The 26,186-nt window shown below is 43.0% G+C and overlaps 2 protein-coding genes across 2 annotated transcripts in view; one reads left to right on the top strand and one right to left on the bottom strand.

Annotated features, from left to right (window-relative positions):
- lrmp (lymphoid-restricted membrane protein) overlaps nucleotides 1-19,674 on the top strand; it is a 27,655-nt gene extending 7,981 nt beyond the window's left edge. The window contains exons 16-38 of the mRNA XM_061077345.1: nucleotides 430-581; nucleotides 2,734-2,845; nucleotides 3,657-3,936; nucleotides 5,391-5,443; nucleotides 7,597-7,693; nucleotides 7,894-8,056; nucleotides 9,443-9,521; nucleotides 11,455-11,501; nucleotides 11,677-11,765; nucleotides 11,903-12,075; nucleotides 12,932-13,016; nucleotides 13,157-13,202; nucleotides 13,313-13,340; nucleotides 13,624-13,764; nucleotides 14,262-14,396; nucleotides 14,504-14,651; nucleotides 14,888-14,955; nucleotides 15,050-15,118; nucleotides 15,438-15,496; nucleotides 16,259-16,357; nucleotides 17,794-17,931; nucleotides 19,200-19,354; nucleotides 19,532-19,674. Coding sequence (XP_060933328.1) covers nucleotides 430-581; nucleotides 2,734-2,845; nucleotides 3,657-3,936; nucleotides 5,391-5,443; nucleotides 7,597-7,693; nucleotides 7,894-8,056; nucleotides 9,443-9,521; nucleotides 11,455-11,501; nucleotides 11,677-11,765; nucleotides 11,903-12,075; nucleotides 12,932-13,016; nucleotides 13,157-13,202; nucleotides 13,313-13,340; nucleotides 13,624-13,764; nucleotides 14,262-14,396; nucleotides 14,504-14,651; nucleotides 14,888-14,955; nucleotides 15,050-15,118; nucleotides 15,438-15,496; nucleotides 16,259-16,357; nucleotides 17,794-17,931; nucleotides 19,200-19,354; nucleotides 19,532-19,674 — 2,559 coding nt within the window. The remainder of the gene's footprint in view (nucleotides 1-429; nucleotides 582-2,733; nucleotides 2,846-3,656; nucleotides 3,937-5,390; nucleotides 5,444-7,596; nucleotides 7,694-7,893; nucleotides 8,057-9,442; nucleotides 9,522-11,454; nucleotides 11,502-11,676; nucleotides 11,766-11,902; nucleotides 12,076-12,931; nucleotides 13,017-13,156; nucleotides 13,203-13,312; nucleotides 13,341-13,623; nucleotides 13,765-14,261; nucleotides 14,397-14,503; nucleotides 14,652-14,887; nucleotides 14,956-15,049; nucleotides 15,119-15,437; nucleotides 15,497-16,258; nucleotides 16,358-17,793; nucleotides 17,932-19,199; nucleotides 19,355-19,531) is intronic.
- A 1,153-nt stretch (nucleotides 19,675-20,827) lies between these two features.
- dnai7 (dynein axonemal intermediate chain 7) lies at nucleotides 20,828-25,791 on the bottom strand. The gene is made up of 15 exons (XM_061079165.1): nucleotides 25,710-25,791; nucleotides 25,311-25,408; nucleotides 24,971-25,090; nucleotides 24,700-24,837; nucleotides 24,002-24,136; nucleotides 23,739-23,842; nucleotides 23,474-23,632; nucleotides 23,226-23,385; nucleotides 23,053-23,143; nucleotides 22,717-22,886; nucleotides 22,462-22,621; nucleotides 22,162-22,376; nucleotides 21,926-22,081; nucleotides 21,528-21,641; nucleotides 20,828-21,103 (listed from the first exon to the last, which is right to left on the bottom strand). Exons 1-15 carry the CDS (start codon nucleotides 25,789-25,791, stop codon nucleotides 20,828-20,830), a joined length of 2,178 nt encoding a protein of 725 aa, XP_060935148.1.
- Between the last annotated feature and the right edge of the window lie 395 nt (nucleotides 25,792-26,186).

Raw genomic sequence — 26,186 nt, 5'->3', positions numbered from 1 at the left:
CACCACCTCTCCTCTCTCGGGATCTCTAACTTATATAACTCTCCAACAGGCCCCATCCGATCAGCGCTGTTTAGTCATTGTGTTGCACCACGAACACAACCCACTCCCCTCCTCCCTCGCTGTGTATCTCTCTGTCTCTCGCTCACTGTTTGCCCCCCCCCCCCCCCTTCCTCCTGCTTTGTTGCGACTCTGCATTCATTAGCCACGTACTTCCATACAGCAGTAAACATACCAAATGAGACAGAAATCATTAGCGGAGAGGAGCTGTGCCGGCGCAGGTCAGGCTTTTCGCTTGGTTTTTCAGCGAGGAAAGGTTTTGGCAAATCGGTGTCAGAACTTTTCGGAGTCCAACTGTTTGAGCGGTGAGTCATCGTGCTGCGTTCCTCCATCCGAGCGAGCGGCTGACCCCTTGACCTCGTCTTCCCACAGACGGTGCAGGCCGAGCTGGATGCGAGGAGGGCGGACTGGGCCCTCAGCCTGGACCAGCTGGCCCAGTACACAGACTCCCTGGAGAAGGAGCTGATCAAAATGGCCAGTAACATGAGGAGGTCCCGCACTGAGATCCTCCACCTCTCAGTCAGGTGAGGAGATTTGTATCTGCCTGTGTATCTGTGGTTGTGTAAAGTATGTGGGCAGTCAGAGGTGAGGGATGTTGTTACGACAGCAGAGGAAGATGGAGGAGAATAGAAATGCTCTGACTCTAGGGCCGGGGAATAAAAGGGCACTGACTGTAAGGTAAGAAAATATTTTTTCTCTTGGAAACAGCGATCTCATTGGCTGAATTAAACCCCAGTGGGCAGTGCTAAGGCTTTTCTGGCTAAGTAAGGTAATGCTGAAACAAGACAGCCAGAGGTAGATTTAAATCCAGCAATGTAATTACCCAGTGAAAAAATGCAGTCTTGGTTTAATGAGCTATGTGGGTAAGCTAACTAGCCAAGCTGACCTTCCAAGTCCATACAAGCCTATAGCTGCTCTCATAAGCTTGTTAGTGTCTGCAGAGCTTTTTAAGGTTTTAAATGCTACATGGTGCTGAATTAATTGAGAACTCACTGGGCAGAGTTAATGGGGATTTTATGCAAGTGTTATATTATAGAAATATAATTATTTTATGCAATTATTTCTGCCTCCAAGTTATAGTATATTGATGAAACTATCAATCTATATTAGTAACCCCACATATTGGTTTGTTTTACTCTCTTTATTCAAGAATATGCTCTTTTGATTTCATGCTTCAGATTTTTTCTTCTACTCCAAGATTTGTATGTGCAACAAGTCTGTCAAAATTCCCAGACCAATAGAATGACCGGTGTAGTCTTGATAAATGAAATTGTGCCAACACTGGGTGTGTTGGGTTCACGTACGTGTGGTTGCTTTAACCAGATTCATACACTCCCGCCCTCCAGGGCTTTATTATTACACAAGCTTCCTGTAGTGCTTGAAGGAAGAGTCCAGCGGATCCCTGGTCCACATGGAGCAGCAATGTTGACCAGGAGTTCAAGTTTTTTTACATTTTGAGATCCTGTTGCCAGCAACTTTTAAAAAAAAAGAGACTCCATCATGTTTGTCTTTTTTCTCTGTTCTTCATGATGCAGCATAAAAAGTAATCATAACAAGGGCAGGACAACTTTATTCCTCACTGCTCCTTGGTTGGGAAGTTTTGACAGATTTGTTGCACAAAAAAATCCGAGCGCAGATTAGAAATCCGAGCGCAGACGTTTCAAATGGACACAGAAGCAGTGTGAGCGCTAGGAGAAGAGCTGAAACTGGTTTGCAGGAAATCTGCCCTAGCAACAGAATATATTGGTGCGAGCGCACAGTTTGAGCACAAGCAGAGCAAGTGTAAGCACAAGTAGGGGGTATTTGAGTGCAAGCGTCGGGTTTTGAGTGAGAGCGTCTGATCGTAAGACCAAAAAGTCCTGCTCTCAAACTGAAAGACCTCCTTAAACTTAATGTCAGACCTTTGAGTGAAGTGTGTGTGTGTGTGTATCCCTGCTCTCTGCTGCTCTGTCTCAGTTGGCTGCTCAGTTGTACTGAGTGGGGGAAAGATCCGTCAATCACCCTGACCTCAATGACCTTAAAGGGACCATTTCACGAGGCCATTTCTGGACTCCAGTCTGGGTGTGTGTGTGGATAGTTTTCCCTGTCCTGTGTGTGTGTCTGCTTTTACGTGTGTGCATGGAGACGGACATCCCCTTCAGATATATAATAGAGCTGATGTGGTGCGGTATCAGACCAGAGAGGGAGACCTGGTCAGGCTTTCCAGCTAGGATTTACTGGTGCTCAGTTGCCAGGGTGAACTCATATTGTTTTTGGGGGGGAAAGTGAAGAGGGCTCATTGCAAGTGTGTTTCTACCTCCTGAGTCTGGGATAATACAGACTGTTCAGAGTAAGACTGGACTTTAGGACAGGGAAAGGATTAGGACGTTGTCAGGTCACATTTGTGTAGTCTAAGATTGGACGTGCAGGTAGTGAGTGGATCTGAGAAACTGAAGTAGGAAGGAATCGATACTGGGCCAGTCGGAGAACTGGCGCTGGTCACCCTGGGCAACAGAATGGGACACTGCATGGGCCTGCGGATTGGGTACAGTATGTCCACTGTGCTATCTTGCAGGATCTCTGTGCATGCCATTTTCTAAGTTTGTGGACAGTGAAAACTTGTTGTTTGTCACCTTAACTAACAAATAATCCTCTAGCAGTTTTTATTTACCATGATATTGTGTCATTGTCAAGCAGGGTGCAGGAGCAGGAGAACCAGAAGCGGCAGCTGGGTGAGGAGCTGGATCAGCTGAAGACGCCCCAGGACAGCAGAGAGGCCTCATGCCAGACGCCTGCACCAGAGGAAGAGGTCAGAGAGAAAGAAAGGAACCATTTTCTGACACGCACAACTCAAATCTTATCGTTAAGTCTCAATCTGTGGTTCCGTTTACATTGTTAGTGGGATACTAAATTACATGTGCACCTTCTGGGAGGTCGACTTGTTTGCTTACAGCAATCCTTTGTTGGATTTTACATTAAATCCATCATATTAGGATTTGGATATATCTTTTTTAAAATTCATATGAATGATTTGTATGTATATAATTCAGTTACCAAAATAGAATAATTTGACGGTTTGCTTGGAAAGCAGTGCCAGAGTTCATACTGTATTCACAAACACACACAGACACACACACACACACACACAGACAGAATTAGATGCGACCTCACGCCTACCAGTTGCACGAATGCAATTGAACATTTCCATTACAATGGTATTGTTTTTACTGCAAAGCATAATGAGCTTTGTGCGGGGGTGTATAAATCTGCATACTGTAACCAGGCTGTCTTTTACAAATATCACAGTTCTGATTTTAAAGTGATTTATTCATTACAGTTCTGATACAGGAAAAAGCTACTGCAGTAAAATTATCCTGTTTTTATTCGTGCACACAAAAGCCTTTCAATGCATCTGGAATCATTTTTTAACCTGCAAGTTCCCTTTTGATTTTGTATATTTTCATGACAGCTTTGTTAATTAGTGTTTATTAATGTGATGTTTTTGTGAGGCCAGCTCAAGTCAAATTTCTAACTTCAACCATGGATTTTACAAGGCTTATTATTTTGCCAGGTTTTTTCCATCTCACTTGTGAATGCATTTTTCATCTGTCTCTTTCAAGCCTGGAGATGGAGACCTGGACTGGGACGAGGAGTTTGCCCTTCAAGACTTTTTAAAGAACGAGCTGGCGGAGAAGAACTGCCGGATGCAGGATGGGCAAGCAGACGGCCGGCCTGAGGATACAGGGGATAAAGTGACGGACAGAGGTGAAGAGGAGGAAGGGGACGAGAGGTGGATGGTGGTGGACACAGTGGTGGAGGGAGAGGTCAGGGACTCGTCGACTCCTCTGTCCTTCTTCTCTGGGGAGACCCGGACTGGGCAGAGCGTGGAGGAGAGCCAAGGTGAGTGCGGACACCAAAATGGATGTTACAGCCACCAGACAACCAACAACTCTGATGTTGAATAACTTGGTGGCACAAATGACAAAAACAATACTCTGCGCTTCCAACTGAATTGAGTTGCTACAGTGTAGAGAGTGAGGGAGGAATTCTCTTTTGTGCGTGGATGGTTAAAACTTTACGGATGATAGAGCAAGCGAGCGAGAGGTAGATGCAGAGGGAGCATGAGGCGATATAGGGAATCCATGAAGTGAGTTGTTATGAAAGGTGTCAGTGTTTGGATTGTTATGAAACAGTCTTCATAATGAAAGCTGCTTCACTCAGTTTACCGGAATTCTCCAGTGTAGCTGAGGTAATAACCATTTTGCTTTAACAGATTAAATGTTCTGAATGATGACAGGGGAAGTTGGAAACTCTTCCTTTTTATTAAGGAAACTTAAATATCCATCATTTACCAGAATTAGCTTGTAGCTGATTGGAACATCCTAATCAGGAAGCCAGGGCTAAATATAGTTTAATAATTTTCTGGCCCTGTCGTGAGAGCAGTTGCTCACGAGGCTCAGCATCAAACTCGGCAGATCCATGTAAAGATCCAGACTGAATTCATAAGGGGATTTTGGGGTTTTACTAGTCTTCCTTACTCTTCTTACTGAAGTTCTTTCCCTTGATATCACATTTTTAAATTTTAATGTAAAACCAACTTGTCAAACATGTCATTATTTCACTTGTCCAGCATCAAGCTGTAGGTGTTCTAAATTACAAAGTCCTTCACAAGATAAACTTTATGGTGGGTAACATCCTCTAGACGCCATTATTGACTTTGTGTGTGTGAGAGAGTGGATTACCCCCCCCCCCCTAGTAATCCACAGCAGTCACAGGGCACTCAGCCACCCTTGAAGCACCAGAACAGTACACACACACACACACACACACACACACTCGCTCTCTGTGAGGACACTCACTCTCTGAGGCCCTCGGAAGGAGACCCCTGCCTTCTATGGCTGTTGTGGCCCTGGGCGTCTAGAGGTTGTGTGTGAGAGCAAGTGTGAGTGTGCGCAGGTCTCCACACAATACGTGAAATCCTCTCTTCCTCGAGGTCCTTCTATGGCCAGGTGTAAGAGCGGTCTGAGTCCATGAAGTGAGCTCAGTAATCCCCCATTCCTCTGCCTGCATGAGTGGCTGGCAGGCAGAGAGACAGACCGACGAGAGGATGTGGTCACTAATGCCTCCTTAGCCATGCATGATATTTCAGCCCCTCCCTCACAACGATGCCGTGCATTATATACAGCCTGACCTTTTATGGTATAAAGGTGGGGTTGCCTTTTGGCTGTATATCCACCCTTGGAGATTAATTCAACAAGAATTTGGTTTTATGATCTGATTTTTTCCCCCCCTGGGCCTTATCTCTCCTCCATTCATTTCATTCCTGATAATTATCTTGTTCTTCATCTTTGCAGACACTGCAGCATGTGCCGAGTCAGAGCCGGATGTGAACTCTCAGTCTTTGCAGGTAAATTCAAGTGTAACGTGATCCCCTATGTAAAGTGTAAGACAGGGGCGCAGCTAGGATTTTTCCAAATCAGAGCTCCACAAAGGGCTGGCCAACATACACAATCCTGATTAATGAAGGTGCCCATTTAAGTCATTCCTTGTTTACTGTAAGCTGTTCCTTGTATAAACACATTGTGTTCTCCAAAAAAAGTTTCCTAACAAATTGTCATATTTGTTGTTGGTAAGTGACCAATCAGATTTCAGGTGGGACCCCACCGGTATTAATCTTTCAGTCTGTATATCTCCTTAATATTTTACTCGAGCAGGTATAAAATCTTTCTGAATAAAAAAGCTGATGATAATATAAGTAAAAAGAATAGATGGATAGATATGGTACAAACAGACATTGGGATATTGCATGTAAGTGAGTGATCATTGCACATATTTGGATGAAATTGCACATAATGATCATAGATAAATATAACTGAAATGACATGTGTATTGTATATGTCATATTGCAGAAGTTGACTGTAAACTGTAGAGAAGACAGGATTTCAACAGACAGTGACAGAATGACACCACAAAGGATGAGTTTTGTCTGAGCTGCACAGAGGAAATGAGACTCCCACTGAACCACAGCTCTGTGGAGGTTACAGATGAAGCAAGTGACAATTTTCTCTTCAGAATTATTTCTGAAAACTGGCTAATGTGGCTTATAGAAGGAAATGAGTCCGCCCCCCTCTGAACCTGAACAACCACTGCTGGTGTTCTGTTGTGTTAGACACTGAGTCATGAGCTGCTCACAGACTGACGGTGTACGTGGCGAGTAATGGTCCGATGCTCATCTTACCTTCCTTGTTTTTCGTAATGTTTAGAAAATGTTTGGCAAGCAGATCTTTGTCTTTTTGAGAATATGACCTAACACGTACTGTGTAGTTGTGGTAAGGAAGCAGGAAGTCAAGGGGGAATTAAAACGACACGTTTCATGTTAGTATAAATGTTTGAGACTTTCAGTGGAAGTGTGTGAAATATATGTTTTGATTTTATCCGATCTATCTATGCATCCACACACACAAACGCACACATCAAAGTTGAAAATGAGCTTGAAAATTTCCTGATATCGTTCCCCGAAGTGTAACATCACACTTTTTTCACTCTTGTGTTGATGCTGTGACCTTTTTGCCAACTCTTCCTGGTAGTGCAGTCAAGGACTCTCTTGCATATTTAATGTTAGAGTGTGGGAATCACATGATCAACAGGGAGGGCTTTAAAAATAAAGGTTCAGCCACTCTACCATCTCATCTGTCATCTGCAAATGTATTCTCATTCAACGCTCAAATTAATGTGGAGCAATGACTGCCTGGAAGGTAGGAGAACTCTAATACCATATCCAACTATCTAAAGTATCTGATATTTTTCTTTTCTTAAAATAACTTAAATGCACAATGTTCGACATTATGCGCTCATTGCCTGTCCTGTCACCCTCCTCCCTCAGCTTGGGCTCTCTGTCCTTTTCTCCTTTTGTCATTTGCCTACCAAATAGCACTTCACAGATAAAATTATTCACAGGCTGCTCACAGGCAGCCGGGTGCATTCTAGTGCGGAGGACATCTGCTTCCTTATTTACTATTCTAATAGTTATAAACCTCAAAGATCCCACTGAGGTCAAAGGGAAAAGGACTTGGTGGTAAAATATTGTGCTACTGCATTTAAAAAAAATAGGTTTCAAACTAGTTCTGCAGCAAATACTGATACAGTATAAGCACTGAACTGCACATACTACAGCTGTAGTCTTGTCCTGTCAATTTCGGATCCTGGATGTTTTACAATCTGCTCCCCTGCTATGAGTTCTGGGTTTTATCTCATGCCTACAATGTTTTTAAGATACATTTAAACATTTCTACAGTCACTGAAAGTTTGGTTTCGAATTCCTATGAAGATACCAGTAACTGCAGGGGTCTTTGCAACAATCCCTCACCAACGGGGGCATGCTTCGTGCTTCCCGTCAGCTGTTTCAAATTTGGCTTCTTTTGTGATCCTTCTCAAAGGTTTGTTTATGCTGACTGGTTGGGGCCTACTGTTTGGTGCATGGCTGATAATGTGTGTTGCTTATTTGACCTGTTGACCCCTTTCCTTGTTTGAACATTTATCGCTTTATTTCTGTGTTTTCAGGAAGAGGCAGCAGTGCTATTAGGCGCCCACTCACAAGCTGTCAGCATCAGACAGCCGGAGGCGGATGCTCTCCCTGCTCCGTCCCACTCGGAGAACAGTAAGTCCTCCGCCTCCCTCTATCTCTCTAACACGCTCTCTTCGTAGCTTGATCACTCACTTTCTATCTTTCCATTTCTTCTCCCACCGCTGTCAGCTAATCTACAGCTTCACATTTTGCATCTAAAACCCAGAGCGAGTCGTGTGCTGAGCAGGAGGCGAGAAAACTTCCCTTAGAAAAATCTTTTACTGTCTCACCAGATGCAGACGTCTCTGAAGCTGCCGAGTCTCCCTCCGAAAATGTGAGCAGCTCACCTGAACAGGATCAAACTGTCACACCCGGTCAGACCCCTCCCACAGCAGCGGAGATGGTTTCCCCCGACAACACATCGCCTGGACCAGAGACCGTTAAGGCTAATGAGAGGTAAACAACAAATAGATATTGTATTTGATGACCTGGCATATTATCAGTACTTTGCAAACTTGCATTTGGAAAAAACCTCTTGCGCAGTCCTTTATTTCACACCATACATTTTGACACGTCACAGTAGAAAAAGCCCAGGTGAAAGTTGACCCACCGTGCACAACACCAGGAATTTTGCCATCATTAATTGTATTATTTATAGCTGTGCTCGTTCCACAATTGCTGAGGAACCTTTGCAGGAAATCTGTGTTTTTTCCAATCAGGGACCAAGGTAGTATTTTCTGAAAGTATAGGAACCTGAACTTGCCTGAATGGACGAGACCTCAAGCATTTCATTTTAGCCTGAGTCAATCCCCACCTAGCATTTAGGGTGTTTAGGGTGTCTCTTTTCCAAATAACAGTAGCATGATTCGAATCTCTGTTACCATTCGTAGTGCTGCTCGATTTATATAGCCTCCTTCCCCGTTGTGTAGCTGTCCGAATTTTCGCCACCTGGTGGACTGGAGTAGAAAGCTTGTTTTAGCCATTGATTGTTCATATGTCAGCATGGGGCAAATTCGCCTGCTCTGCCAAGGTCTTTAAACGGCTTTGGAAATGTAGGGGAGAAGTGGTCTGCAGGAATCTTTATATTTCTTTTTTTTTGTGGGACTAAAGGTCTCAGGTATATTTGGTCAAACCACTGATTATGAGATTATCAACATTTCTGCTGTGAAAAAAACCTGTTGCTGTCATTATTTAACATAATCATATTTTACTGAAGTTTTATATGACTCCCAGGTGGTGAGGTGACTGTTGGATAACAGTGAGAATTACTATCACATCTTAATAGTAATGAGAGGTTGATTTAAATGAGCAGCACACAACCTGTATGTCCTGTTTGTGCATTTGTGTTAAGTCTCTTCTCTCCATGAAAAACTTTGTCAACAGACACACCTGTTGGTTTTTGGATTAGCAACTTGGTCCCAACTAAGAGACAGGAAACAGAAGTTTCCATTGACTTTTAACACACAACCTCACCCAGCATCCTGGGTCAACCCACAGAGCAGTAAACACAATCTCTGCTAGACTTTTGGTTGCAATCCCTCATCCACATCATGTTGAAGCATTTCACTGAGTTCCGTCATTTCCCTGTGGCTCGGTCCACATTTGATAGTCAAATGGGTATTTGTCTCGCTGTGGGAGGAGTGTGCTAGATCATTGGCGCCTATGCCTCTTTGCATAGGCACAGTGTACCGACAAATGGACTAGAGCTGTTCCTCATCTCACTCTCTGTGTCCTATTGTGATATAGCTTTGAGTTATCACCTAGCAAGTAAGCTTGTAAATGAAGGATGAGAAAAAAGGATAGTGCTTGACAGTTGACCTTTGACCTTTCACTTGGGGGCAGCACCCAGCCGACCCGTGAGGACCAGGAGAAGAAAGGCGAGGCGGACTCGAGCACCGGAGGCGACATGAGCTGCAGTCGGGTTAGTACCAGAGGAGAAGTACAGCTTCCTCAATTCTCTGCAGCACCAGCTCTTCACTGCTTCCTCTTTTCTCATCCCTCTCTCTTTCTGTTTCTCTGTGCCGCTTCATGTACGTTATAAATAGTGACTTGTCCGTATTAATATAGAACATCTCTAATCTTGATGGCCGCTGAAGAGAGAGAGGAGTGTACAAAAAGTAGGGTAAAGATTAGAGAATGGACTTCTGTAATTAGTTAATAATTATAAATCAAAAATACCTATATACAACATGAGATCAAATTCAAAACAGTATCAAACAGACATCTATATTTAAGCAGATTAAACCAGCAAAGGTTCGATATTTTTCCTTGATAAGTGACTTAAAAATTATTTTCAATTAGTCTTATTAACTGAGCATTTGTGATTATTATCAGGAAAGGCTGGAGAATTGATCAAAAAGATGACGAACATGTTCCACAGCCAATTAGCGAAGGGCTGGACTCACTGGATCTGGCTTTTCTGTCCGTGTGGACCAATTAGTGTTTACAATGAGTTGCTGTGATGCATGCTCTGTACAATAATTTTGTGGTGATGATGCCCAGCCTCAGATCGGCTCACTGTGTTTTCATGTCAGAACTGAGAGAGGTTGTTATTGGCTCACTTGTGCGGTGGTGCCGTTGCACCACAGTCAGCTCTGTGTCCCACTGAGACATCGATCGGCTTGTTTTTATTTAGTCTCCTTCCTGCTGGTGTCATGCAGGCCTCCCAACCAACCCCCACTGTGAGATGGTCTGAATGGAGCCAAAACAGACAGAATCCGATCCGGGGGGATCCAGTGTCAAAAAATGTGCTTTGACACTCTCAGAAACCTTTTTTTAAAAATGGGTTTCAGCCAAATCAGAGTGTTTTTGATGATTTAGAAGAAGCTTGTGTGTTTAATCTGTTAGGAAAGAGAAGGAGTTGAGTTGAGTTTTATGCATCTATATGTTTAATAAATTTGCCCAAAGGTTGGAAATAAAAATAGATCAAAAATTGGTCCTTGAGGCATCTCGTACGGAGACATTGCTTAAGGAGGGACAGACATCAACAGACGCACCAAATCTTATTTCAGAAAAATCACTTGAGGCCAGTCCCAGAGATATTAACCCATGTTCTCAGCCAGTAACATCTAACGTGTCACAGATTATGATTGTTGAGGCCTAAAGTTATAGTATAGTTTAGAAGAGTAAGAGGATTGGCAATGAAATTTACAAGACTTTGAAGGTCTACACAATCCCCTGGAGGAATGTTAAGTCACATGAATAAATTAAGTGTTGGGTGTAAGAGTTGCTGCTTTTCAAAGTAAAGCTAACTGAGCAGCAGCCAGTTTTATTTAGCCTCATTGTTGCTTTGGATGAAAAATGACATTGAAGTCTGACATTTTGTATTCAGTGAAATGATAAGGTAGCTCTCCCCTGTTGTTGTGCAGTGACAAAACGGATATTATGTACAGTTCTTACACAATATCCCGTTGCATTACTCAGAGCACTCATCTTCTTCCAATGTGTGCTTGTGTATGTGTTTTCACACGACTGTGTATGCAGGCAGTCCACCTCCACTACTTAGCACTGTGCCAGTGTTAACGTGTTCTCTGAGCACCCTTCTCATCAACACACACACAAACATGCACACGCACATTTACTCACAGAGCTGCAGGGCTCTCCATGAAGCTTCACATTATGTAAGGGATCAGTCCAGTCTTTTCCTCCACACTCTGTGCAGCTTAGATAGCTTCTCACTACCATGGGACAGGTAGGGCTACATGCATTTGACTGTATGTGTACACGTACTTTCTTTTTATTGTAATCATTGATCATTTATTGTAATTTGCAAGAGAAAACATGTGCTGCAAGGCTACCTGTCTTTTTCTCTACCCCTCCCTCCGTCTCATCCCTTTTACTTTTGTCCATGTCAGAGCCTGAGCCAGGACCAGCTGGCAGACAGATCGGCAGCGGAGGACAGGTGAGTGATTGAATATCAATTGTTTGAGCGAGGGACCTTTTGAACTCTCAGAGTTCACTTCCAACCGAGTCAGTAATTCCTGAAGATTTGAGAGATTTCTGCCAAGAATAGCAACCGTTTTCTTTGTAGATGTTAAGATTTTGATTTGTTTTTTAATAAATGTGTTGTTTTCCAGCACGAGCCTACTACCTGTGTTGGTGGAGGAGGAGGAGAGTGTTCCGGAGAGTACAGCGGAGGCTTCACCAGTAGCGGTCAGCATGGAAGGTAGGAAGAAAGAACCAAATCTGTGCGAGTGAAGGAGATGAAGAGAGAATCTAGATATTTCCAAGCTGCTTGTTTGTTTATGCATTCTTCTATCTACGTGTAACTCTGACCACCCACACGCCCACTCTTCCCTCCAGGGACGGACCGGCTCGACTGCACCAACTCATCCAACGGCAGCTCTCCTCAGTCGGGAGCGGCCCTTACACACGACACCCAATCGGGGAGCGGCACGGGCAGCGTGACCTCTGACCCCGGCCAATCGGAGGACAATGCAGCCATAAAGGACTCTGGCAAAAAAAAGAGGGAACTGGTAAGACCTGATCTACTCCCACTTCAATCTCTGCAGAGTTCTTAATAAGCTATTGCTTTTATGTAGAATATATTTTGATTTTCAATCAGTTTAACAATATAGTTGTAAACAGGGTTTTTAATAAATGTAGTCATAGGTCTCTTCATCTGATAGTTAGATAGTTAATCATTTTATGTTTTTGTCTTTTATTTTTGTTTTCAATATTAATGGAAACACCAGGATATATGTAATACAAGCAATACATTATAGAGTGTTTTTGAAATTATTTATTTACAATTCTATTGAATTTAGAGAAAATTCCACTTAGGAAGACACATGGACATGAACAAAAATAACCCATTTTACAAGTGTTTTTTTGCTTTAGGCTGTAACTTGAAAATGTAAAACTTTCTTAAAACACAAAATGTATTGTTTATTCATTGTTATTCGTAGTTTAAGCAAAGGTTAGGTTCAAACCTAAATAGAATATAATGCCATGTTCATGATGTCATCGAGACTAAAGTTCTCTGTCAATATTGATTTTGGCGCCTTGACCTCCTCATTCATCATGACATTGTCACCTGAACAGATATGCTGTCTTTCCAGCTATGTATGTGTGAGTGCGTGTGTGCACGTGTGTATATGAGAGAGAGCTGGAGGAAGGGACATCCTCATTTTACCTCCACTAACGAATGTTGAATGAGAAGACAGGGAGCCAGTTTAGGGAGCTACATGGCTTTTAAATACATTATTAGTTTTCTATTAATTATAGATAATTATTTAGATGAATGTTAAAATGGAGGGATTAGAGTTGAGAGGAGAGCGGGAAGTGGAGAAGGAGCAGGAAGAGGCAGTAACGTTTGTCCGGACCCTGCAGGAGGTGTCACGCAGCATGGAGGCCATCGAGGAGCAGAAGGTTCTGGAGGACCACAGTGACACCGGCATGACTGATGGGAAGAAAAGTATGTATGATACATTCATGTTATACTACATTACTTCTCCACATTTCAATATTATTTACTTTCTTTCCTTTGATGCAAACTTGAATTTGGTTGGATATTTGTCGTGCTATTTTTCATCTCCTTGTCATTTCCCTCTTAAGCTGAAACATCCCTGACCTCTGATGCCTTGAAAGACGGCAGGATCAGGTGAGGCACAAATTATCATATTAACAAATCTTCATATTTAAATCCATAATTATCAATGTGTGCATATAGGTTATATCACAGAGTCCTAACTGTTTTGTCTTTATCTGCAGCCTGTCACCCAATGACAAAGAGATTGAGGTATGGCTACCATTTGATCTCATTTTCTATATAAATAGATAATAACAGATAACAAAGAAGTCGACACAACTTTTTGATAATTTTGAAAGTGTTTTCAAAGTTAACATCTGAGGGTTTTCTATGAGGTGTTGTGTAAAATGTATAATTTAACTATTGCAACTTTTCTGCCAGAAGAGTAAAATTGTTTTCGAGTGGGGTATCCTAATCCATTTGTTTAGCAATTAGCTCCAATCCAAAATGTTTCAAAGTCGAGCACCTTCACCTAAAACTGTTGTGTTTGCAGGCGGAGTTCCAGCGTCTAGCGTTGGGCTTCAAGTGCGACATGTTCACGATGGAGAAGAGACTCCGGCTGGAGGAGCGGTCACGTGACCTGGCTGAGGAGAACGTCCGCAGAGAGGTGTCCAGCTGCCAGGGGTTACTGCAGGTCAGTGTGTGTGTGTGTGTGTGACGCTCCTGCCCTCTGAGGATTGAGTAACCTACTTAACCTTTATATCTTTTTTAAAACATTTTATTTTGCTCCCCTAGCAGTGTGGACTATGCACTTAATGTGTGTGGTGCTTATGTGCAGCTTTATAATTTGACCTGCACACATATATTTGTTCAAATGCTAGAAACATGCAGAACAGGAACACAACATATTTTGTCTTTATTCATTGTGGTAATTGTGGATTCATGTGGCAAAACTCACATTCAAACAAAAGATCTTGAGACTGCTGTTATTACGAAACAAAAGTGCCAAGGATCGTTGACTATCATAAAAGAGTTGTCCCACAAAAATAATAGTAAAAATTAATATGTTTGAGTTGTTGACTATCAGTGGAAAGTAAAAAAAAGAATAAAACTTCCACAAAATCATTTCTGCATCAGGTGCAATCGTTCATTTTGGCTCTTTCTCTTTCCATACCTCACGGTTCCTCCCAGGCTTTGACTCCTCTGTGTGAGGATGACAACCAGTCCATGGAGATCATCCAGAGACTCAAGAAGAACCTGGACATCCTCATCCAGTCCATGACCAGGGTGTCCAGTCGCTCGGAGATGCTCGGAGCTATTCACCAGGTGGGCGTGGTGGACAACTACCGCATCGATTAAACTGCCATGTCTTCTGACTAGGATGGTTTTGATTCTGCTCATTCACTGGCGTCTCATGTGTGTGTGGGTGTCAGGAGAGTCGTATTGGAAAGGCCGTGGAGGTGATGATCCAGCACGTGGAGAACCTGAGGAGGATGTACACGAAGGAGCACGCCGAGCTGCTGGAGCTGAGAGAGGCGCTCATGCAGAACGAGAGGTCGTTCGGATCACAAACCGAAAGAGGTTGGAAGTCTTACACACACACATATGCACACACATATATGCACATACATTATACCACATGTTTTTGAACTTGTGTTACAATCAACTTCTAGTAGTTTGAGTTGATATTCAATATCTTAAATTTGATGATTCTTGTACTAAATAAAAAGTAGTCTTGTCTTAAAATTGATTACCTGTATCCCTTAACTCTACTGTATATATGTCTTTCATATACACACACACATGTACATACTAAGCAGCCAGTGTGTTGCTCTCTCCAGACGATTTCCGTGGCAAGGGTAAGGCGACATCACAGTACTACAAGGTGAGCACTGCGTGATCTCATTTCACTTTCACTACTATATTATATTATTTATGTTGACTCCATGTGTAAATTGTGTGTGTGGATCCCCTCACAGCCATCAACCCGCCGGGTCAGCATAGCAGCGATCCCTCGCAGTGGTGGAGGCAACATGCACTTTGACATGGTGAGGATGAAACTCTACTTTAATATCGTATATTTATCGACTGACGGGCTTTCTCGTCTCAACTTGACTGAAGGTTTCATAATCCTGATGTTTTACCTACCTTTACATAATGTCATGCTTGGACACATGCAAGATTGCTAGATTGTAGTGAAACCACAAATTGAAAGCATGTGAACTGCAGTACTGGACTAGTTGCTGTAGTAGAGGATTATTAATCCAGAGTTGAGTATGATGAAATATCCATATAGGTCAAAAATGTTCCTCATTGTGTTTTACGGTTATATTTTCACGACTCAAACCATCTGATTTCTGAACACAGTCCAAAACACAAGATGGTTCAGAGGCTGAAACGGAGAGACTGACCAGGAGATCCATGTGGTAGGTGTTTGTTCTTGTCTTCATGTACGAGTGTTACATTTGTTGTAACATTGTTATATTTCATGTCTGCGTGTTTATGGAAAACCACAAGGAGCTCACAAATAGTAATGAAATTATTAGTAATTTAATCAATTTATACATTGTTTATTTAAAAATAATACAACGTATTTAATTTGATTTTAATGAGGAATTGTCAAAATTTCGAAATAGTTTGAATAAAAAACAAAACAGTTAATACGTGCATAATTTAAAAATACATCAATGAATTCATAAACTAATGTGATTTAATGGATTCACACATTGAATTGAGAAGAGATTTTCTTTTAACAGCAATCTTAAATGGAAATTCGCAATTTTTGTTTCCACGCTGCTTTTTCTATTAGCTTTTTGATTAGTGTAGTCATTTAACTCATTTCAGACTGACCTTTTACTGTAGACTTTCTGGATTGGGGTTTATCAATGTCTCATTTGTGATTAATAGTTTGTATTTATCTATTGTTTATTTATAAACATATACATTCACAAACTATTTTATAATGCATTTTTGCTGTACAACTGTTAGATAATTAAATGCTTTTACCATTTCTGTGAGAGCCCGTGACACTCCATATATGTGAAGGGGATTGAGGTTACAGGCAGAGGACTGTTTAAAGTGTGGCCAGCTGTTGGCTGTGGTGGTTTGAGTTAAGCCCCAGAGGTTTGCTGCACTGTGACATGAGGTCGGTTGTTGTTGTGCACCTATGTGATAACGGTGGTTTCCAGGAACGTGGCAGGGAAGAGCACGGCGCGCCCCCCACTAAAGCGCTTTGTTAGCTCTGCGGCCTGGGTTGACACTGAAGAGCCCGCTCTCATGATGAAGGGGTAAGAAATGCTTAGGAGGAGGAGGCGGAGGAGGAGGAGGACGCCATGCTGGCTGCGTCGCACAGTCACGTTCACGGCGGACACAGATGCATAAATATGGCAGCGTTGAGGAGTCACATCATGACTGTACTTATGATGGTGGAGTATACTGGGCCATTGCAGAAGATATTATAGGGAATCAGTTTTTTTCATCAAAGTTAAAATACAAACTTTTCAAATCGACCTTGAAACCAACTTCAGTCTTTTTTAAAGAAAGATGGGCCCACACACAAAATTAAAAGTTTCTGTGTGGATATCGGCAGTAAATAATGTGGGGGCAATTCAAAAATCTGCAGTGTTGTCCATTGAATCAAAAAAAAATCAGTGATGACATCAAACCCCCATCTTTATTGCATCTGGTCCGTCTTTGCGTGGTGAAGTGCTTGTCAAAAGCTTAAGTCCATTTTTACATTCCCATATGTCATGGCACCATGTGCTTGAAATGTTTGGACTGTGAAAGTAGATTTTGTCCTGCTGGATGAGCTAAGCTACGTGTGAAGCTTAGAGTATATGAATTAAACACTTTTAAAATTCTCCAAATATCTGAAAGGTCGTGAACTTGCTTTGTTGGTTCATGATAGCTTTAAAAAACGTTGTGTACAGTAGGTGCATTTAAAGAAACTCAAGATTCATGCACTTTGCAACTTACATTAGTTTGATGGTACACTGACTAGGATGTGTGCAAGATGGACGAAATGACAGCTCCCCAAAAGTTAAGCCAGAGCATCTTGATCGCCTCCTGTTGGCTGGCTGCAGTAAAGGTCATAAACCCTGTCTCTTCTATTTTGGTGGATGGGATGTGGACTAAACTAAGAGGTACACATCAAGCCCCGATACAGAAGCTCCATTCCCGATCACTGCTGGTCAGACTGGCTGATATTCGAAGCTTAAATAGTCAAAAGCATGCCCAGCAAGTTCAAGAGTAATGCTGAATTGCAAATCGGTAAAAAAGACTTGAAAGTTATTAAAAAAACAACGTTTATCTCCAATACTCAACGAGGAAACTTAAAATATGAAGAACTCTAAACAAAGTTTGGTGTGTTTGTTACAGCTGCAGCTTTTCTGATTCAGGAGGCCGGGTATCATGGGTGATAGCATCATTCAGTTGTGTCTCAGACCAGTGAATGGGACGACACAGTCAGAGCCACGCTCGACACAGTTATGGCTTTGTTGTTAGTCACCTCATGAGGCTGCAGAGGGCGCTGTTTCTCAGGAACATAGTGTTGCTTTAAATCGGCTGAAATGTCAGTGTCTGCATCTTGTCTTGTTTGTGTTGGCTGCATATTTATGGCTTGCGCACATACAGAGTGGGGTTTGGTTGTGTATCCATGCTTGTACTTGAATGTGCAACTGTAACAGTGTGTTTGTGTGAACGCCTGACCCACGCGTGCCCACAGGACGGCCTGCGACAACACCGACTGGCAGTCGGAGGACGAGCAGCAGCAGCAGAAGGAGGAGCCTGTGGCAGAGAGGAGGAGGTCCAGCCTCAGTGAGCTGGGCAACATAATCACCTCCTTCATTCTGCCCGTCAAGACGTTAGTCCAACCAAAATAGCCACAACTAGCCTACTGCAGCACCACTTCCTGCCAGCAAAGACAAAAGGCCTGGTGCATAGTGGAAGAGTTTTTCATCATTTAGCTGAGGTTCCATTAGCCGCACACTGACATTGTCATTTTTGGCACCAGATGAGCCATTGTAGCTGTCACTGCTCATGCCAACTACTCAATCAAACCGTACACTGATGTTTGTATCATATCCTGTAGTTATAGGTGTGCTGAGCATGTGGAACCTCCTAAGTGATGAAAGGATTTCATTACACAGGTCTGCGCTGGACCAGCTTCTTCTTTGCTCCAGGGCCTCGGCGGCTTTCAATCATGTTTACAGAGCAATTTCACTGTGAGGTTCAGAAATGAATCCTCTCCTTCAGCTGCTAACTGACTCTGGATCAGCGAAAATGATATCGGAAGCTTTGTGATTTCATGCATGGGTCTCATTTTCTGACTGCACGGTGCAAAGCATTGCATTTTTACTGGGCTTTGTCTTCTGTCATTTACTAACAAGTTTGTGCACTCTAATTTGAAACGCTGCACTCGGATCATTGTTTTTATTTTATTTGGGGCAAATGAGATTTTTGTGTAAGCGGATCCTGTCTCAATCTGAGCTCTCCTTTCCTTCTCTTTCTCCCTCAACGTTGCTCAGGAGTCAGGATGAGCTGTTTGTCATGCTGTAAGTGTGTGGGACAGAGAACCCAAAGTGGGAAGTGCTTGTGAACTCTGTCGTTAGAAAGAGAAAACAATAAATGCATGCAAGAGGCCTGTTCTCAGGTAGGAGTGCAAGTCAAAGGCCAGTCGCAGCCTCGCACTGACTCATCAGGACTGTGAAGTGTTTTGAAGCAGCACTCCTACTGTTGACATATTCCTGGCCAAAATCATCTGCTGCCTTTTGCCTAACCAGTCATCGCTCATCTCCACCTTCTCTGCCTTTACCTGCTGTCCTGACAGCTTTTCTTTAAGCTGATGAAGATCATATGAATGGTTTTGGATATTTAACGCTGTTTGAGACGGCTGAAATGATTCAGTGTGCATCCAAAGGCAGCCCTAGATTGCACCGAGCAGCAGCTAATTCACTCGCTGACATTCCTTGCTTAAATTACCATGACTGACTCCCGCCCCTGTGAGTCATTTTTGGTAATTCATTCACTCCCTTGCTTCATCTGATACCATTTCTTTCCATCAATCTCTCGTAGCTCATTGTCTGTCCATCCTGCGGCGACATCTAATTCTCTTTCCCTGCGCTCTTCCAGTCCCAGCCCTCCCTCCAGCCCAACGTCCACAGACCCAGGAGTGACCCAGTCCCTGTCCCACAGCCTGACCTCTTCCCGGGAAGCCGCGGCAGCAGCTGTAGCCCGAGGTGGCAGGGGGCTCTGGCTTTGGTTGGCCTTATTGTTGGTTCTGGCAGGTATATACTAAATTTGTTAGTAGCAATTGTTTTTAATCGTATCTTTGATATGGGTAACTCCAAACTTTCCAGTAATACATACACAGCTTGCATGTGTATTGTTTTAAAACAATCAGAGATCTTTGCATAGATGTTTTCTTAAGTCAACATCTCACTCTGCTCCGTCCCCCCCTGCAGGTCTCCTGGCACTGCTGGCCAGTCTGGTGATGCAGCCAGTGGTGGACGCTGCCCCCGTGGGGACCGGGGACTCCTGGATGACCATCCAGCAGCTGCTGTGGCCCTACGCAGGGCTCCGGCACAACGGGCAGCCCCCCGTCTAGCCCCCGACACCCGGGGCTTGGATGGTGCTGTATCGCCCATTAGCCTTCAGCAGAGATCTGTCTGGGCACTGGTGGGTGGTGATGAAGAAAGGACAGTGCACCACTCCTGAGCGGAGGCCTCCTGGATGTTTCACGGTGCCTGGCGATTTCTAAACCAAGACTCTTTTTATTTTGACTGCACTGGCTAGCCCTCAGGGGAAAGTTAACCCTGTGGAGGATTTTATACGTCACATCACGTTTGCTAAACTATTTATTCTGTGTGTGTTTGAGTGCGTGTGTCTGTGTTTTAAGAGAGGGAGCAGATGCACGTGGTGTCTTGAACCGCGAGCTGCTTAATATCTTAAACACATCATGATGCAGTTTTGCTATGAGTGCTGCTGGCAACTGTGGACCCAACACTTAAATCAAATCAGGCTTGATCCGTCATTAGAGCCGACGCAACACTGACCAATCACGTCACAGCTTAATCAGAACCTTAGCCCTGATGCATTACGTCACAGAAAGGGCAGCAGTGCAGTTTTCCATTGACAAACATCATGGACGATGGCTTAAATTGTCCAGTTGGCTTTTTTAAAACACATTTCATGCACTTGACAGCACATAAGACTGCCAGCCTTTTTAAATTAAAAATATTTCATTCCTTTCATTTGTATTCTTTTAAGTCTACAGACACTGGTAATAAAACTTGTAAGTGTTTTTTTATGTGTTTTAAAATCTATATTTATGAGTTTGTTAGTTCTGAGTGGGGAAATGTGAATATGTTTTGTTTTTGTTAAGTTATGATTCTGCTTTGTCTTTAACACCAAAGGTTTTTTTTATTTTATTTCGTCTACCTTCTTGCCGTGGTTTTCAACTTCGTACACTTTTGTATGTTCCAAAGAAGATGCGTGAAACTTTGCACAAATAAAGTAGCCAATTCTACAATTGCTTTTCTTTGTGGAGTTTGCATGTTTGTCCCTGTGTGCGTGTGGGGGGGACTCTGACTTTAGGCTGGAATGTGAAAGTGAATGTTCATCTATGCATGTTGGCCCTGTGACCCTCAAAGGATAAGCAGTATAGATAACGCATGGATGGCGTTCAACAATAGAAGACATGAATTCAGGCACGCGACAATTTATTTAATCATTTAAACACAAGTTAATCTCACACATGTTTAAGAAAACATCAGGGGTCTGGTGGCACACAGCAGGCTCCGCACCGTATCCACGAACAGAAAACTGGACTCTCTGGTCCTGGCAATGCCGTCTGTGCTCATGTCGTCCTGGAGCATGCGGATGAAGGTGGAGTGAAAGTCCCGGCTGGGGTCGTGGTTTGAAGAGAACTCCTCGCTCCCCTCTGTGATTGCCAGCTTCTGACTCCTCTGAGCGCCCAGCAGGTAGAGACACTGTGGGTCCGTGGACTCAGTGGTGGGGCCGGTGTGCTCGCGTGCCTGGCAGAGAAGAAGGAAAGGGAAGAAACTTGAGAAAAGAGCAGGAATTGAAAGAATGGTGGTTTGGTGTCATCATTTCAGGTCTATCCACGTCACCATGGATAAGAGCCTCAGTGTATTCTAGTGAGAAATGTGCCCTGTTTCCCCTCTGTGTGGCACTTCCTCATTCTGAAGAGATTATATATCTTTTCCCTACTTAACTCTCATGTCTGTAAATGTCAAATCTGTTTGTGTTGAGGGCACCCTGGTGGCGTTGCAGTCCGTGTCTCTGAATTGACAACACCTAATTATTCGTCTCAGTGTTTGGAACGGACCTGAGCATGTGACTCCATGCGTACAGGGGTAATCAGGCTTTCCACAGGGAGAGGAAACTGGGCTTAAATGTAAAACTAAATGAGCTGTGTCCATGTGTGAGCAGGAATACCTGCATGACCAGATGCTCGGCTCCACATTTGGCGTTCCACTTGCTCCATGAGAAGATGCAGGAAGCGACCAAGAAGGACATCTGTTCGTAGGCAGCATGTTCTGTGAGTGGGTTCTGAAGAGGAGAGAGAATTTTATTAGTTGGTCAGTCCACTACTTTTGATAGTGACAATCCTGGTCCCCAGAGGATGGATTCTACTGACTTTAGTGATCCCCTCACTGCATCTAGTGCCACCACCAGACACTTTTAAGGAAACCGCTCAACAGTCGGATGGACTGCCATGACATTTTGTAGAGATTCTCACATCCCACTCAGAATGAATTATATCTGCTTTGGTAACCTAACCCTAACCTCTCGCTCAGGTTCTTTCATTCTGCCAACAGGAAGAAGATGCAAACCTTTCCACAGCTGCTGACATATTTGTCAGTGTGTTCATTCACGAAGATGTTGATCCCCGCGTTGATCATGGCTCTCTGCAGGTCGGGGCTGCTCATCTCCTTTCCTTGGAGGTGAGAGAGGCCTTTGACCTCTGACTGCAAAATACACTGCTCCCCCTGTCATGTAAAGGAACAGAAATTGTTGAAATACAGTAGAAGAAATGTTTATGTGCGTACAGAGTTCTCCTGCCTCCTACCTGGATCCTGATGCTTATTTCGATGAGTGCTCCGCTGACCGTGAAAGTAGCGGCATCTTTTCCCAGTGGACTGAGTTCCCAGCTCAGGAAGGGGAAGTTGGCGTAGGTTTCCTGCATCAGCACAAAAGCTTGGAAGGAGCCCATCTTGAAGGAGATCTTCGCCTCTTCCTCCTCGTAAGACACATCCGAGATACCGTCCATCCTCCACTGCTTATCTGGGTGAGAGAACGACTTTCAAATGTATTTCAAACACCTGATGGGTTATGAGGATTGCACAGTGTGTGCTCCTGTCTGTCTCACCTGCAGCATCCCAGCGAGCCACTTGCGGAGTTTCCAAGAACACAACGCAGTCGGGCAACTTCACAGACATTCCGACAGGAGGGCAGGTCAGGGCCTGGTTTTCATCCAAGTTGACTGTCTCTGGTGGGTATGGAAACACCTGCAGACCTGTGTGAAGTATCTGGGGAGGATGTGGAATGAGAGAAATGGAAACCTGGGGGTCCACAGCAGGGTCTGGTGAAAGCAAACACTGAAAGTCTTTTCTTTTCTATTCACCTGTCTAATTTCCCAGCCATGGACACGATGGGCTTGTGGAGGGATGCGGAACACATCATAGTAGAAGACCCCCCCCAGAGGTGTGTACTCCATCAAGTCCACCACCGGGACAGGTTCGTCGATGACCTCCATCGGGAGCAGCTCTGAGGGAGAGCCAAATTCTCCCTCAACTGAGAGAACGAAAACAGAATCGTGCAAATTAAAAAAAATGTCAGTGTATACAACCATCATCAGCATTAAAAGACATTGGTATCTAAGATGTTGTTGTTAAACCTGTCCATCAGTTTGAAATCTTGTGTTTACATGTTGGGCGCAGTGTTAGACTGGGCTTCTTACCATCGAGCGCCTCCATCTGTGTCTGTATCTGACTCCCACTGCCCTCTGCTGACGCCTGACTCGTTTTGCTGGTCTCTGGACTGTCTTCACTCTGAGAGATACATGCACAATACGAATGAAAACATCACATTGAATGTAGAAAAACATCACTTTAATTTCTTCTTTTGTTTTACCTTCTTCTCTTCCAGCTCTTGGATGGACTGCACCTCCTCGTCTGCTGTTTGCTGTTGTGTCTCATCGTCATCCTTCACCTCCTCCTCGTCTTTTGTCTCCTCCTGCTCAGGTAGATCAGTGTCTGCTGGGGCCTCGTCAACCACTGCTAGAGATTCGGGACTAAACAGAGAAAGAAAAGAAACCGAGTTTAATTATTATTATTACAGTAAAAGAAACTGTGATAATGGAATTGACAGTGATATCAGACCTGTCGCTTGATATCTGTATTTTCCGTTGAGCCATCCTGGGAAGAAAGGACAGGTGGTCGTACTGTGTGTGGAGAATCCGTACAGCGATGTCGCTCATAGTCAACTGTTTGGGAATCTCAAAGGCGAGGCCGACCTCTTCAAAGTTTAATCCTTTAAACCTGCATGATCCAGTTTGACATGGAGTGAAAAATCCTGGATATTTCAGCTGCAAACCTTAATCATACGTTATCAATATATTTGTTGTATTTTCTGCCATGCACATACCTTTGATTTCTCTTGAGGTTGACCCACAAGCACAGTGTAGTGTGGTCGCCTTTCACCACAGTCTGCATGTTGCCTGTCTCAGTGTCCGTGTTCTCATTGGCCATCTGTAACCAAGGAGACAAACCGGGTTTGCAATATTGCTTCGTATCAGGCAAACCCTACACATAACAGTAAACCCCTGATGTTTATGAACCACTTCCTTACACTGTAGTCACAAAGTGCTCCACATTGTGGGAGCACCTGTGCGTTTGTAGTTCTCCTACCTTGAGGATCTTCTCAGTGCTGAGGTGAAGTTTGGAGTGGATTAACTCCTGCAGACTGGTGACGGCCTCCTCGTATATCTGGCACTTTTTTGTATCTGTAGCATCTCTGAGCAGAACTTCCAGCTCCCCGAGCAGCTGTGAGGGACAAAATGTATTTGCTCTCAGAGTTTGTAAGCATAGAATTAGAAATATTTCATTTCTAGCACATGGCTTCACTCCATATTCATATTGTAAACCGTACCTGCCCATATACTTTTATTTATATATATATATGCTTATGTAAATATACTTCAATTTCAATATCTCCTTATATACAATGCACAAATACAGTTTACATCTTTGTGCAATCATCCTTTCACTGCACTTATGGAAGTCAATTTCCATAATATTAACCACTTTAGTGAAGGTCTATATCATGTACATACTTTCTGTAGTGTTACTCAAATTTATCTTATTGCCTATTTTATACTCTTTTATACTTTCAAATATTATTTTGTCATTCTGACTATTTACTGCTGTAAATAGTGAATTCCTCGGCATGTGATCAATAATGTTTGTCTTATGTTATTGGCGTTGCTGCCCGATATCTGCTTATTTTCACTACAAGGTTCAATGTGTCCATAAATGTCAAACCTTTCTATTTCTGAGAATTGTCTAATAAAGTAATTGCACGACACATTTAAATATAAAATACAAACCTGTAGAGCGTCGTTACATTGCTTGAGCACGGGCGTGATGTTGATCTCTGGGTCCTCTCTCCATAAGCTTATATAGGTGTTTACATCCTGCTGCACTTCTGGGTCAGGGTTGCCATCACAACACATGTACCGCTCCCACTGGTCACAAAGAAACACATGAGAATATGGATCAAAATAAGAATTGTATTATATTGTATTGTAATCATGGCTGCTTTGTTTGCCATACACAACAAATACATGCGTCAGCTAAGTCTACCTCCCACTAAATAACCCAAACACAGACAGAAACACACACCTGGGCTTTCTCATCAAGATCATCTCTCCATTTAGTTACTGCAGAATGATTCTGCTCCAGTAGATCGCGCAATTCATTCAGCTCCATCTCTCTGTGCTCTCTGTCCTGTAAACAGACAGACGATCCTTGAACACCAGAACAGAACGCGTGTCCAGTCCTGACAACAGTGAACATCTCCTGTGTGTTTCCTTGAGGATTTGTCTATTGTCCAAATTATTTACAGGGGTTGTATTTGTCTTTCAAACATAATTTTGAGAAGGGAAAAGAATCAGATAATCCAAACTCGGCAGTTTGATGTAAATCACAGTAGATGAACATGACTGACTCTTAATTCTAGCCTCTCCAGCTCCTGCGCCTTTTTCTCTATGACCAGCCTTTTCTGTTCCTCTATCTCTGCCTCTATCCGGGCTTCCTCTGTAAAGCAAAAGCACATCGGGTGGTGACTCAACACATATCCCAAACTTTATTAATCATTATAATAATAATAAAATAATAATAACTGTAAGAAAGTGCTTCGTAAGGAAGAAGCAAGAGTAAAACTATGGAACATGAGCAGAGAAGATAGAACGATAAAGTGGACACAATTATTTTATTATTATTAATGATGATAATAATATAGAGCAATTTTCAATGCAGAGTACAAAGTGCTTCACAACAGAAATCAGCAACAGAGATGATAAGAATTCATAGGGACAGATCTCTGACAGATGTTTACCTTCTTCTTGCAGCCTCTTCTCCTCCTCCTTCTGCTTCTTCGTCTTCTTTCCCGGTTTTTTGGAAGACTTTTTAGGTGCCATTTTGAATGAGTGTTAAACAGGGACAGCTCACTGATATTTATGTAGTTAACAACTACTTAACCCTTAAAAATAAAAGCACTTCCTGCTAACTGCCCTAGTAGCTAACTGTTAATAATAATTACAATTTATCTTTAGCCGTATATTCTATTCTTGTAACTACTATAAACCATTCACAGTTGCAACATTCTAAGACATCAAAGGAATCTATGACCATTGATACGGTGACATTCGAGCAAGCTGACAACAAGGAATAATTTGCTTAATGAATCCTTTGAATTGTTCCTTTATATTTAATTTGTTGTTAATAAACGCTGGAAAAACTCACCATCCTGAAGCCTAGACAGTCCCGGGTAACCATAGAAACATGAACTCACGCGCATGCGCTATGTGGTGTT

This window comes from Limanda limanda, chromosome 1, assembly GCF_963576545.1.
Source record: "Limanda limanda chromosome 1, fLimLim1.1, whole genome shotgun sequence".
In the NCBI taxonomy this organism is placed as follows: Eukaryota; Metazoa; Chordata; class Actinopteri; order Pleuronectiformes; family Pleuronectidae; genus Limanda; species Limanda limanda.
Note: the sequence above shows the minus strand (reverse complement) of the source record. Positions and strands in the feature narration are given on the sequence as shown.

What these genes read in the sequence shown, in the direction of transcription:
- dnai7 (XM_061079165.1), bottom strand. Translation starts at nt 25,791, where the DNA reads ATGGCACCTAAAAAGTCTTCCAAAAAACCGGGAAAGAAGACGAAGAAG. An exon ending in GTGTTTCTGTCTGTGTTTGG is followed by an intron (nt 24,838 to 24,970) that starts GTTATTTAGTGG and finishes CTTTGTGACCAG; the next exon opens with TGGGAGCGGTACATGTGTTG. An exon ending in ATGTCAGCAGCTGTGGAAAG is followed by an intron (nt 21,642 to 21,925) that starts GTTTGCATCTTC and finishes TCTCCTCTTCAG; the next exon opens with AACCCACTCACAGAACATGC.